At 37.0% G+C, this 14,369-nt stretch overlaps 1 protein-coding gene across 1 annotated transcript; it reads left to right on the top strand.

The window, feature by feature from the left end:
* Positions 1 to 9,276: 9,276 nt before the first annotated feature.
* LOC103967056 (squalene monooxygenase SE1) lies at positions 9,277 to 13,772 on the top strand. Its single transcript, XM_048564244.1, has 7 exons — positions 9,277 to 10,900; positions 11,477 to 11,588; positions 11,714 to 11,891; positions 11,991 to 12,378; positions 12,469 to 12,744; positions 12,959 to 13,237; positions 13,356 to 13,772. The coding sequence occupies exons 1-7, from the start codon at positions 10,646 to 10,648 to the stop codon at positions 13,458 to 13,460; spliced, it is 1,593 nt and encodes a 530-aa protein (XP_048420201.1). The 5' UTR covers positions 9,277 to 10,645; the 3' UTR covers positions 13,461 to 13,772.
* Positions 13,773 to 14,369: the final 597 nt, after the last annotated feature.

Genomic DNA, 14,369 nt, shown 5'->3' with positions numbered 1-14,369 from the left:
TAGGTATGTGTGACATTTTGATTATATTTGACATATCTATTCTATGTACATTATTACCTTAAAAAAAATATAATATCAATTATGACTGACCATCTATTTTTTTTTTATACTACAAGAAAGCTACGCTACAACAATGAACCACCTACAATGAACTTAAACTGATCACCATATATGAATAATCATCGTGTTTACATGAGTTGACCATAATAACATGGTTCAACTAAGTGAAAATAGTTTTCACTAACCGAATGCTAGTGCGAAAATTTGTTTCAAATACATGATACACAAATATCAAGTTAAGTTAAAATCATATTTAATAAGTCCTGATCAATTTATTTTCGGAAACCCAAATTGATACACTTTAACAGATAATTACTAGAAGGTAGAGGAAAAAAACCCTAACCGCTAGAGAGAAAAACCAAAGAAAAAAAAATGTACCGTTACCGACCCTAAGCCAAAACGCTGGGTTAGAGACAACATGATCTATTGCTTCTCATTCTCTTATATGGAATTTTGTTGAGCTTTTCAAGTGATGGGCTATTACGAATTTAGTAGTTTTTTTACAGAGTATTATAATTTATACACTCCATAAAATTTCATAGGCATTTAAAAAATATATATAAATTGGAAAAAAATTGAGCTAAATGATGAAACTTTACAGATTACTAGAGAGTTCAATGCTAGAATTATTTAGAATTATGTGGATTTTCGAGGATTTTTTAATACCAGTTAAGTTTTTATGATTAAAATGTTGATCATGACCTTGACAAAGAGGTGACGATGGCAACGATGGTGATGGTATGGTGATTGTGGTGGCGGGGTTGTATTGGCGTGCTAAAGGAGTAGGGATGGGGGTGCTGGTGATATTAACCAAGGATATATGTGTATGGGTATTTTAGTCATATTGTGTATAGCTGTGGTTAAGGTGATTAGCTGTCTTAGTTAATAAGTTTTGACAGCTGTAAGTTTGTTTTTTAGGCTTTTAGATATATATACCACTGTAAAGGATAGTTTTTACTGATTTCAGTTAATACAACAACTTCTTCCTCAAGATACAATTCTCTCTCTACTCTGATATTTTGCTGTTCTTCGTTCTCACGTTTTCTTGCTGTTTGATGGAGATTTTATGGCTTAATCTGCCATGCTTATGATGGTATCCAGAGCCAAGGTTCAGTAAACGGGTGAAGAGGATCCTGGTTTGCTCATCAGGCTTAAGGTTTTTCTGCGGTGTCTCTGAGCTGTTTGTGCACGGCATTTTGATCTGCTTGGATTGGGATCTTTGATCTTTGTTGCGACATCATGTTTTTCTGCTTTGATCTTCGAAATTGAGCTGTTTCTTAGTATAATTGTGGAATTCTTGTCTCGCTGTTATGAGAATTTATGGATCTGTGGCTTGATGTGATAATTTCTAGGGCACGAAGCCTATAATTGTTTTCTAGGGCACAAAGCCTATAAGTGTTTGATTTTATCAATTTGCAAAGTCTTGATTGTTTTCTGAGCACGAAGCTCCTTGATTACTGGTGATTGATTGGAGCACGAAGCTCTTGATTGTTTCTTGATTGTTGACTGCTGATTGTTCTGAGCACGAAGCTCCTTGATTACTGGTGAGTGATTTGAGCACGAAGCTCTTGATTGTTTCTTGATTGTTGACAGCTGATTGTAAGTGAAAATCGTGACAGTTTCCTGATTTGTGTTGCTTATGAACTTACGGTGTTCTTGAATTTTTTTTTTTTTTTGGAGTTATGGCGATGAATATGATAAAGGTTGAAAGTCTACTTGGAATGTTAACAATTAGACTTCAGGAGGATAATTTTGTGAAGTGGTCATTTCAGTTTAGATTTGTTCTTGAAGGAAGTGATCTGTTTGATCATTTTGATGGTACCTCTGTCTGTCCACCAAAGTTTGTCTTTACTGAAGATAGTGGTATAACGACTGAAGTTACAGCAGCTTATAAAGAGTGGATTAAAAGAGACAGGGCTCTTGTGAGTCTATTGCTTGCTACTTTGGGAGATGAAGCAGTTGAATACGTTGTAGGCTGTAAAACTGCACATGAAGCTTGGATGAATTTGCAAGATAGGTATGCTACTGTTTCGAGAGCAAGAGTTAATTATCTCAAGACTGAGTTACTGACAATTAAGAAAGGTTCTGATAGTGTTGAGAAATACATGTTGCGAATCAAGGTTCTTAAGGACCAACTTCTTGCAGCAGGAGAGGTTGTATCTGAAAATGATCTGATTGTTGCTGTTTTGGCTGGATTGCCAACAGAATTTAACATGATCCGTACTGTGATTGTGGCTCGGGAAACTCCTATTTCTCTTAAAGAGTTTCGAGCTCAATTGTTAGCCACAAAGAGGACTACTGAAGATTCACAGTCTACTATGAATTTTCCTATGTCAGCTATGTATTGCCAAGGTGAATCTTCCAATGCTAGTTCATCACAGAGTCAAAGATCGTCTCAACAATTTTCTGGTGGTTATGGTTTTGTCAGTGGTGCTAATGCTAATTCTCAGAATAATACTCAAAGGCCAACAGGGGGAATTGTGTCTCAGGCTTCTCTACCTCAGTTTTATCAACACAATAATGCAAATTCTCAGCATAACAGGAGCTATCAGAATTATGGAGGTAACAATGGAAGGTTTAACAACAGGCCAAGGTATAATGGGAACAATAATGGCAGGTTTTCAGGGAATTCTAATTTCTTTGCTAGAAGCCCAAGTCATAATGGAAGCTCTAATTTTGGATCTAAAGGTGGTTCAAAGGGGCAGAATTGGAATGGCAATATTGGTTCCAGACCAACATTGATTCCTGAATGTCAGATTTGTAATAAACGAGGCCATACTGCTCCTAATTGTTACTCACGGTATGATGCAAGTTCCAGTTCAGCTCCTTCAGTTATGGAATGTCAAATTTGTGGAAAGAGAGGGCATACTGCTCTCAACTGCTACCACAGAGGCAATTATGCATATCAAGGTGCTCATCCATCTCCTTTTTTGACTGCTCTTACTGCCCAAGCTCAGCAGCATTTTGGTTCTTTATCACAGCCTAATTGGGTGTTAGATACAGGAGCTACCCACCATATGATTGCTGATCTTGACAATTTCACATTTGTGACACCTTTTGAGGGCAATGATAGGATTACAATAGGCAATGGAGAGGGACTTCCTGTTGCTAACACTTGTTTGGGTTCTCTTTTAACCTCTTCTAAACCTTTAACTCTTCAATTGGTTTTACATGTTCCACAGTTAGCAGCTAGCTTATTATCAGTTTATAAACTATGCAAGGATAATCATTGTTATGTTATACTTGATGAATTTGGTTTTTGGGTGCAGGACAAGGCAACCAAGAAAATCCTAATGAGAGGAAGGAGTAGTAGTAGTGGCTTGTATTACATTCCTCAGCAGCATTTCTACAAATATTCGCAGCTAATGAATAATACACCTCAAGCTTTGTTGGGGCAACTTGTCAAGACATCTCTCTGGCATCATCGACTTGGGCATCCCACCAATGAGGTTCAACTCAAAATGCTTAAAGACTCTCAGATTTCTGTTTCTGTAGATAAGAGTCCACAGTTGTGTTCAGCTTGTATTAGGGGTAAGATGTCTAGACAACCCTTTCCTTCTAAGTGTAATAAGTCAAGTATTCCTTTTGAAAAGGTGCATACTGATGTATGGGGACCTTCACCTACTGTTTCTGTGGAAGGTTACCGATATTATGTAATTTTTGTTGATGAATGCACAAGGTTTACTTGGATATTCCCACTTGTTAATAAGTCTGATGTGTATACTGTCTTTGTGAAATTTCATGCCCTTGTTCTGAATCATTTCAAAACAAATATTAAGACTTTACAATCTGATGGAGGAGGAGAGTACATGAGTAAAGTGTTTAAGAATTTCTTAGATACCAATGGTATTTTACATCTTGTCTCTTGTCCATATACCCCTCAACAGAATGATCTTGCAGAGAGGAAAAATAGGCATATTGTTGAAACTACTGTGACATTACTTAGTGCTGCTTATTTGCCTCAACAATTCTGGTTTCATGGGTGTAGTCATGCAGTATTCTTGATCAATAGAATGCCAAGTCAGAATTTAGCAATGGTATCACCCTATATGAAGTTGTTTGGTCAATCACCTTCTTTAGGGTCATTAAAGGTCTTTGGTTCTACAGTTTTTCCTTATTTGCGACCTTATAATATCAATAAGCTACAAGCACGAAGTGATGCATGTGTATTTTTGGGATATTCAATAGGTTACAAAGGAGTATTGTGTTTTAATATATCTACAAAGCGGTTATTGTTGTTATTCATGATGAAAGTGTTTTTCCTTTTAAGACATCCCAGTCCATACATGCTACTTCTTTTGTGCCTACTTCATCAACCCAAAGGGAGTTATCTAGAGTAGTTTCTGGTGTGTTGTCAAATGGATCTGAGCAACATAGGATGACTAATGTGGTCAATGCTCAATCCATGGATCTACATTCTATTTCTTCTCAATCTTCTGGTACACTATCAGGTTCAGAATTGTTACCATTACAAGCTACTACTACTCTCCATCAAACTTCTTCTTCTCCAAGGTTGCCTGTCCATAACCCTTCCCAAATTCAGGTAACTTCCAACTCTGAAGATTTATCTCCTAATGTTTGTTCAACATATGATCATATGGTTGTTCCATCTTCTGTTTCTCTTGATGGTGTGGCTAGTTCATCTTCTGTTTCTCTTCATGATGTCAATGATCATGGGGTTAATAATGATGTCATTAATGTGCCTTCTGAGCATAATATGATTGTAAGATTAAAAAGTGGAGCTATACAAAGGAATGATTATTCTGGTTATTGTGTTTTTGTCTCTATGAGTCCAGATTCTTCTTCTTGTCCAGCTTCTTCTTCTTCTTCATCTGGTGATGATATTGTCTTTCGTGGTTTGACTGCTATACTGGATATTCATGAGTCTTCAGAACCAACTCATTACAAGTAAGCTGTTACTTCGGAGAATTGGAGAAATGCAATGAAGGAAGAATTTGAAGCTTTGCAAAAACAAGGTACTTGGGAATTTGTACAAGTTCCACCAAACAGAAATGTCATCGGCAGCAAGTGGGTGTATAAGATCAAGAAGGATCAAGATGGGAAGGTGTCCAGGTACAAGGCAAGGCTTGTAGCTCAAGGTTTTAGCTAAGAACATGGTTTGGACTGTGAAGAAACATTGAGTCCAGTGGTCAGACATACAATAGTAAGGCTAGTCTTGTCCCTAGCAGCAATGAACAAATGGGATTTAAGGCAGTTAGATGTGAAGAACACATTTCTTCATGGAGAATTACAAGAAGAGGTGTTTATGAAACAACCTCAAGGTTTCCAAGATTCTCTATATCCTACTCACGTCTGCAAGTTACTTAAGTCTCTATATGGACTTAAACAAGCTCCCAGATCCTGGAATGCCAAGTTTACAAGTTATCTCCCTACTTTGGAGTTTCAATCTTCTCATTCTGATCCTAGTTTGTTTGTGAAGATCAGTGGTTCTGATGTAGTGATCTTGCTATTGTATGTTGATGATTGATGCGAGAATTTATACGCACACAAATTAAACCCTCTTTTTATCAATTGTAGTAAGTATGTAAGTAGGGATCGTTCTTAACCGGGGATTAGGAGGGATTGCAAATCACTTGGAAACTGACTCAAAAACGTAAAATAAAGTTTAAAACACTAAACTAGACTCAAAGAATGCGAAACTAAACGCTTAAAATGCTAAAACAAACCAAAAGACTCAAACATCACCCAAAACACTCAAAACTGCCTTCAAAACACTTTCTGGGCAGTTTTGAGCACCTTGGTAAATTTGGATGAATTTGTGCAACAAATTGAATCAAAACACTTATAAACACAAACTAAGACACTTTCTAACTAATTTGGACAATAAAGTAAAGGGGGATTGGTTTTGGATGAATTTGAAATTAAAACAGAAACTTGGAAACAAAACAGATTGTAAAACGAATTTGATGGAATAGAATGGATGGGATGGCTAGCTAAGGGGTTCATCTCCACACATGTTACACTTGCATATAAAACGATTTCCAATTGCTTTTCAATAAACGATGATGCTCAACACCCCAAGTTAACCGTGATGCACTAATTAACTCTCAAATTTTCCTTATGTTATTGAATTGGATGATGCATGCGACAATTCAAATCATTCTCCAATGGTTCTCAACATGAATGCATAGAAGAGATACAATGAGAGATCATTATGTTCTATGAAAATTATAAGTGTTGACGAGGCAATTGTAACTATGAATGCATGATACTCTTGCCAAGAATTCATTTAACGCGATTGTTTATAAGCAACCTCCACTACTTGTGAATATAAGTTCATAACTATTAGGTGAAACTCACTTATATTCTAGCGTCATATTCATGCATGAAAATTAAGCGTGCATTCTCAATAAACATACATAAATAAGTTATCAATCAAACAGTTAAACAAATTAAATTCACAACTTATGAAACGCAATTAGAAGTAATCAAATTATATTGCAAGCATAAACATATATTTCGAATCCCCCCCTAGCCAAGGGGGGGTTTAGTTCCTCATACGCACAAAACAAAGAGAATTGAAATTAAACATTGAAATCAAGGAAAAGAAACACCTAAAAATTCCAACAACTCAAACTTGAATTGTATGAACGTTTAGGCCCTTCTCCTCCTCTTTGTTGCGGCACAAGGTCTAAGGATAGGTTTTGGGGGTTATGGATGGTGTAGAATGATGTGTTTAGGATAGGGATGGATGTAGGGGACTTCAAGGCTTATTTTTGGGCAGAAAATATGAAGAATGGTGAAGTATGGATGTGTTATAGAGAGGGGATGAATTTCTGGCGTGAATGGTGAATGAATGAATCATTTGTGGCTGCAATGGATGTTTATTTATAGGTGGATGAATGATTAAAGAAGGAATATGACAGCTAGGGAGAGAATGTGGCTGCCATCATGAAGAGTGCATGGATGTGGCTGAATAATCACATGGGAAAACATGTGGCTGAATGGATTAAAGAAGGAATGATGATGGGAGAGCATGTGGGTGACAACTAGGTTGGTTGGTGGCTGCAATGGAGGTGTGGAATGATGATGGGAGAGCATGTGGGTGCAGCTATGGTGGGAATTTTGGGCAGAAAATATCCTAAGGCTTTATTACTTAGTTTAGGAAAGGATGTAACTCATTTGATTAGGAATCCTCTTCAATTTCGTCCATTCCTTTTGCTCCAAACGTAAGCTATCCATTCCAAGCCCAATTTTGCTCCAAAATGCTCCAAAATGCACCTTTTTGCTTCCTTAGCCATATGAACCTAGAAACACACGAAAATGGCATAAAGGACTAAAATAACTAAAGAAACACAACGTAAATGCACGAGAACAAGCCAATTAAGTCGCATAAATATGCTCCTATCAATGATATTATCATCACAGGGTCTTCTTCCAAGTTGATACAACAAGTAATTGATGATTTAGCCAGTGTATTTGATATGAAAGATATGGGGAAGTTAACCTATTTTTTGGGGTTGCAAATAACCTACAGAGATAATGGTGACATCTTCATTAATTAGTCCAAATATGTTACTGATCTTCTAAATAAGGCTGGAATGATGCATTGCAAACCTTGTTCAACTCCGAGCAAGCCTCACATTCAGTTATTAAAGGATGAAGGGCAACCAATGGCTGATCCAATAGTTTACAGAAGTTTGGTTGGTGCATTACAGTATCTGACTTTCACTAAGCCTGATATTGCCTATGCAGTCAATTATGCATACCAGTTTATGACAACTCCAACTGAAGAACATTTTTGTTTGATTAAAAGAATTCTTCGATATCTTAAAGGTACGATGCATTGTGGATTGACATATTCTGCTCAGGGACAAATGGAATTACGCGCTTATAGTGATGCAGACTGGGCTGCTGATATAAACACCAGAAGGTCTATCATTGGATATATTGTCTTTCTCGGTTCAAATCCTGTATCATGGCAGTCCAAGAAACAAGGCAGTGTGTCTCGCAGCTCTACTGAGGCAGAGTATAAAGCACTCGCTAATGTTGCTGCAGATGTAGCTTGGATTAGATTAGTTCTTAAAGATTTTCATATTTTTCTTCCATCTGCATCGTTGTTACATTGTGATAATCTTTCCACGTTAGCCTTGTGTTCTAATCCAGTCTTTCATACTCGGATTAAACACTTGGATACTGATTTTCATTTTGTTTGTGAAAGAGTTCAAAAGGGCGGTCTAGGGGTTCAATATATTCCTACCGAAGCTCAGGTTGCAGATGTTTTGACCAAAGGTTTACACAGTCCTTTATTTGTTCATCATTATACCAATCTCAGACTAGGTTTCCCCAGTTGAGATTGAGGGGGCGTATTAACCAAGGATATATGTGTATGGGTATTTTAGTCATATTGTTTATAGCTGTGGTTAAGGTGATTAGCTGTCTTAGTTAATAAGTTTTGACAGCTGTAAGTTTGTTTTTTAGGCTTTTAGATATATATACCACTGTAAAGGATAGTTTTTACTGATTTCAGTTAATACAACAACTTCTTCCTCAAGATACAATTCTCTCTCTACTCTGATATTTTGCTGTTCTTCGTTCTCACGTTTTCTTGCTGTTTGATGGAGATTTTATGGCTTAATCTGCCATGCTTATGAGGTGATGGGGTGGTGATGATGGTGGTAGACATGGCGGTCAGGGTGATGGTGGTGCAGGTGATGGCCATAGCAGGTAGTGATGACACTCATGGCAATGATGGGTAGTGGCGGCGATGGTTTCTATGTGGCAGTGGAAGTGGAGGAGATGGTCATGGTAAGATGGTGGTAGCAACATGATGGTGGAAGTGGTGATAATTATAGTCATTGCATTATGGTAGGTGGTGGAGTATATTATCAGAGAATTGAGAAAAACAAAATCCACTAGTCTTAGGGGGGAGATTAGATTTGCTATGACAAAAAAACTTACTATAAAAGCACTCAAAGTCCATCAAAATCCATGACTTTTTAAAATAAGTGAAGTTTTGAATACAATTGATTTTTGTAAATTCAAAAAAGTCATAAAGAAATACCACAATGTTGTAAATGGTTGTGAATGCCCACATAAACAAGCACGTGAAATAGAAGAATGGAAGTCAAAGAAGTTTGGTATTTACTATTTAGTTGTATAGAATTTCAACGTTCAATATTTGGTATTGTAGACTTTTGCATGTTAAGTGCTCTATATAAAGAGCATGCAATATATGATAAAGAATACGAGAAAGAAGAAACAGAAGAAGAGAAAGAAAGAAAAGAGAGAAAAGAAATAAGAGAGAGAGAGTAGAGAAAGATAGTGAGAGTTATCTTTGTACTTTTATTATTTAAGATCATGAAAGAAAGCACTATTGCTGCCTTGAGGATGTGGGCATACTTGCTGAATCTCGTAAATATTGTGTCTTATTTATTTTATATTCCACTACACACATATCCTTAATTTCACAACACACACAGAATTTTCATAGACTGTTTAGAAGTTATAAAAAGTCTTTATTCAATATAGGGTGATTTTTGTTGACTCCTTAAAAGCCTATATTGAATACACTTGAATTTGAGAGTCAAGTAAAGTCCATTAAACCCTATACACAATAACCTTCGTAATATTTATGGCCGCTCTCTCGCTATGTTGAGAGAGCCTTTAGTAGCAGATACATATGACTTACTGCTTAACCTTTAATCGTAGAGCGACAACTGTTCTTCAAATATGGTATGATGGTTTTGTAGTTTTTGGGATTGGCAAGAACTATGGAAATGCCTCATACTAAGATTTGTTGCCAACATGCATGATCAACAAATGGTGGTGTGATCTTACTCTCGAGACACCGTTTTTGTGGTTTGAGGGATTCAAGCCATGTTCTTGTCGTGTGTTATTGCAAGGTCTTCGTATGATGGTATGTTCTCCCGTGACTAGACTATTGTAGAGCTTCAGTTGTGTTGTTATTTTTTTCCCTCAAAGAAAAATTAACACCTATTAAGAGCATAATTATCGTAATACAATAACAACTATTATATGTACGTACATTAAAAAAATGACCTCCGATCCTTACTCAATGAATTAATTATAGAAAGATTGCGCGTATCAAAACTCCCATCCATTACGCCATTTCTTACTAAGAAAATCAATCTGAATCTATAATATAATAACGACGATGATGATGATTGTGTGCTTTATATAGTCAATCATAGTAGAGATAAAGTCCAACAAAAACTGACCGTTCATTAGCATTATGTTGCGATTGACACCTTTAAATTGTCCACAATTGACTCTATCTTTGTCCTCTCTCTCCATCCCACATCATTCTATCCTAGGATCACCCACACCCTACCACAACCGCACATGAATATTAAAAAATGGTCCCATAACTTCATCGGTAGGCGCCAACCCTCAAAGCTTATAGCTTTTGCCCAACAACTGTCTATATAAACGCTTTCAAGTTCCCATTGCTGTCTCACAACCATAAGCACTTTCTCTCCTCTTCACATTCACAACCAAAAACCACCACGTAAGTTTACAGATTGTGAACAGCCAAAACCAAAATCCCCATTCTTCCAAATTTTCAATTTTAGCGGTACATATATTTATTTTGATATCAAAGATGGATTACCAGTATGTTCTTGGTGGGGTGTTGGTTTCTCTGCTGGGGTCTGTTTTCTTCATGATCATCAACACCACTCTCAGCGGCGAGAAGAAGAAGGTGGTCGAGAAAGATTCCCGCAGCATTAACGGAGATGGGTACGTGAGGATGCCGTCCCAGAACGGCAGTTTTCAACCGGAGATTGCCAGCGGCACGGATGTTGTCATTGTCGGTGCCGGAGTTGCCGGTGCTGCCCTTGCTTACACTCTTGGAAAGGTGACAAAATAATTCTCTCTACATATAAAATGAATGTTATGGTTTTTAAACAATTCCCAATTCCAAGTTCCAAGTTCCAAGTTCTAAGTTTTTATTTTTTTAATTTTATAAATTTAGAAATTTGATGGTGAATGAAGAAGCAGTCAAGGCTTCAAAGCCGTGTTTGGTGACAGTGAAAATTAAAAAAAAAATTGCATTTCCTTTCTTTTTGAACAGAAGACGTAGTCGTTTAATCATTATTTATTAATTAAAATGTTATTACTTTTTAAAATCTATTTCCTCAAACAAACCCAGCTGAGCAGTCAGAGCTTCAAAGCCGTGTTTTCTGACATTTTCTTTTTTATTGTTCTCTCTATTTTTAGCGAATAAGCACTTAAACTTATATTCTATGAATTTTAAATAAAAGTTTTTTCCGCCCTTTAGGGATGATGATTTCAATAGCGCAGTCCAAGCCATTTTTAGTTTCGTTTTTTACAGTGCAAATAAACTGAGAAGGCTAGTTCAGATCTTCTTTAATTTCTTGGCTAATCGTGTGAGCTTTTGAGTCTAAACATATGTTTCTCTTCCTTGTTACAGGAAGGACGCCGTGTACATGTGATCGAAAGAGACTTAAGTGAGCCAGACAGAATTGTTGGTGAGCTGTTGCAGCCTGGAGGCTATCTCAAATTGATTGAGTTGGGTCTTGCGGGTAAGCAATTGCTTAAAATTGTTTAATTGGTTTAATCTTTTTTCATATTTCTATTCCAACTGATTAATTAGTACCAAGTTTATGTTCATCGATTTTGATCAACAAGTTATATTTGTGACATGCAGACTGTGCAAATGAGTCCATTGATGCTCAGAAAGTGTTTGGTTATGCTCTTTACAAAAATGGAAATGACACAAAACTGTCTTATCCCTTGGAAAACTATACTTCAGATATCGCCGGAAGAAGTTTCCATAACGGGCGTTTCATCCAAAGAATGCGTGAAAGGGTTGCAACTCTTAAAAAGTAATTCCCATTTATCCCTGCATTCATGATGTTTGGATTGTTTTAATTTATATAATATTTTTTAAATTGTTATTCATGTCGCTCGAATTTTCTCAACAGTGTGACACTAGAACAAGGAACTGTGACAACCCTAATTGAAGAAAAGGGCACCGTCAAGGGTGTGATGTACAAGAACAGGGCTGGAGAGGAGATGAGATCGTATGCTCCACTGACAATAGTATGCGATGGGTGCTTTTCAAATCTCCGCCGCAATCTCTGTACTCCAAAGGTTGACAATCCTTCTTGCTTCGTTGGTTTGATCTTGGAGAATTGTGACCTTCCACATGCAAACCATGGACATGTGATTTTGGGAGACCCTTCACCCATCTTATTTTACCCTATCAGTAGTACCGAGGTTCGTTGTTTAGTGGATGTTCCCGGCACGAAAGTACCTTCAGTAGCTAACGGTGAAATGGCGAAGTACTTGAAAACTGTGGTGGCTCCTCAGGTATCTATCCCTTGACTTGTTAGTTTCAATTTCACTGTGACAAATATATATCAATTGAAATGAACTAATAAGACGACTTTGGTATTTCAGGTTCCCCCCCAACTCTTGAAGTCTTTTCTAGCGGCGGTCGAGAAGGGAAATATCAGAACAATGCAAAATAAAAGCATGCCTGCTACTCCTGTTCCCACTCCTGGTGCAATTTTATTGGGTGATGCATTCAACATGAGGCACCCTTTAACCGGAGGAGGAATGACTGTGGCTCTTTCAGACATTGTTCTTCTAAGGGATCTTCTTAGACCCCTGACTGATCTCAGTGATGCACCAGCTTTGTGTGAATATCTCGAATCATTCTACACATTGCGCAAGGTATAAATCATCAATCCGATATACGATGAAAAAAACAAATTTATGGCTAGACAATAAGATATGTTAAGTTGTATTGTCTGACCCTAATTGAGAGTGACATCACGTATATTGATGAACAAGCACTATCTTGTATGTGAAATGTATAATGTGTCCGATTGTGTTTGTTTTCGATTTCCACCTTGCTGATAGGTGTTGTGCTTGGTTTTGTTTGCAGCCCGTTTCATCTACTATAAACACATTGGCCGGTGCCTTGTACAAGGTATTTTGTGCCTCACCTGACCCGGCAAGACAGGAAATGCGAGAAGCATGTTTCGACTATTTGAGCCTTGGAGGCATATGTTCATACGGACCTATATCGCTTCTCTCTGGACTTAACCCTCGTCCGATCCATCTGTTTCTCCATTTCTTTGCTGTGGCAGTCTATGGAATCGGCCGCTTAATGATTCCATTCCCTACGCCTAAACGTGTATGGCTCGGGACTAGGTTGATCTTGGTATGTTCACTAAAATTGCCAATATACTTCCTCTTTATCAACATACTTGTCATTTACAAATTAATACATACGTTACTTTTCACTTGAACTAAAATTTTGTTTTTCCTTTTATTTTCAGGGTGCATCAGGAATCATATTCCCCATTATTAAGGGTGAAGGAGTTAGACAAATGTTCTTTCCTGGAACAATCCCGGCATATTACAATGCTCCTCCTCTTCAATGAAGGATCGGGAACAAGCAATATTGAAGTATACATGGAGACAAAAAAAGCATGACTGCGAAGAAATATGGTTTCAAGCAGAGCAATTCAATTCATACTCTTATTTCTGACTACCGTAGAGTATAGTGACAACACTCATAATTAATGTACATGATATTCATACTCTTTTGTTTTATTCTATTGCAATTAGAATCAGAAGTTATTGTTCTTTTTGTTGTGCAAGACCTTTTACACTTTCTATGTATTTTGCCTCCTACGAGGCGACGAATTGTATCAGAACTTTGTCCAAACATTTGTTGTGGTAAATTTTTGGTGTTATAGTGTGATCAAATCATCTAATACTGAAAAACTTCAATGAAAACAAGTTCCCCATTTTAGTAAATTTGCTTTGTTTTAGGTTTTTATTCTTTTAGTGTGGTGTGATCCACACATTTCTTATTACCTTCCACACAAACCCTGTTAAATTTTACCTTCAAGTTAATCGATCCAACGACAAAAAATTAAGAGGCGTGTGTGGAAAGTAAAATCATGTGTGTAGATAGCACCATCCTTTTTGTAACACTATATTTAAGCACTACGAGAATAAGTAGTAGGGATTGATATATGTATGAATGTCTAATAAATGGTTATTAGGGACTAATTTATATATCAATGTTTAAAAATACTAAAAAGTTGGTCACTTAGTAATACGGTCTGATGGTATTTCTCTTCATTTGGAAGTGAGAGGTCATAGGTTCGAATCTTGTGGATGACGAATTCGATACCAAACTAGGTTGCCCATTATGTGACTTAGTCGAACTCCCCCTACTTCTAGTGTAAAACTATCGATGCACTAAACAAACAAAAAATACTAAAAAATCACTTATATATATGTGCCTTTTTCCATCTCAGAATTAGGGACGGATTGGTGTG

This window comes from the organism of the source record quoted next, unplaced genomic scaffold (assembly GCF_019419815.1).
Source record: "Pyrus x bretschneideri cultivar Hongxiangsu unplaced genomic scaffold, Pyrus_bretschneideri_v1 Contig10, whole genome shotgun sequence".
Lineage (NCBI taxonomy): Eukaryota > Viridiplantae > Streptophyta > Magnoliopsida > Rosales > Rosaceae > Pyrus > Pyrus x bretschneideri.
This window is presented reverse-complemented; position numbering and strand designations above follow the sequence as displayed.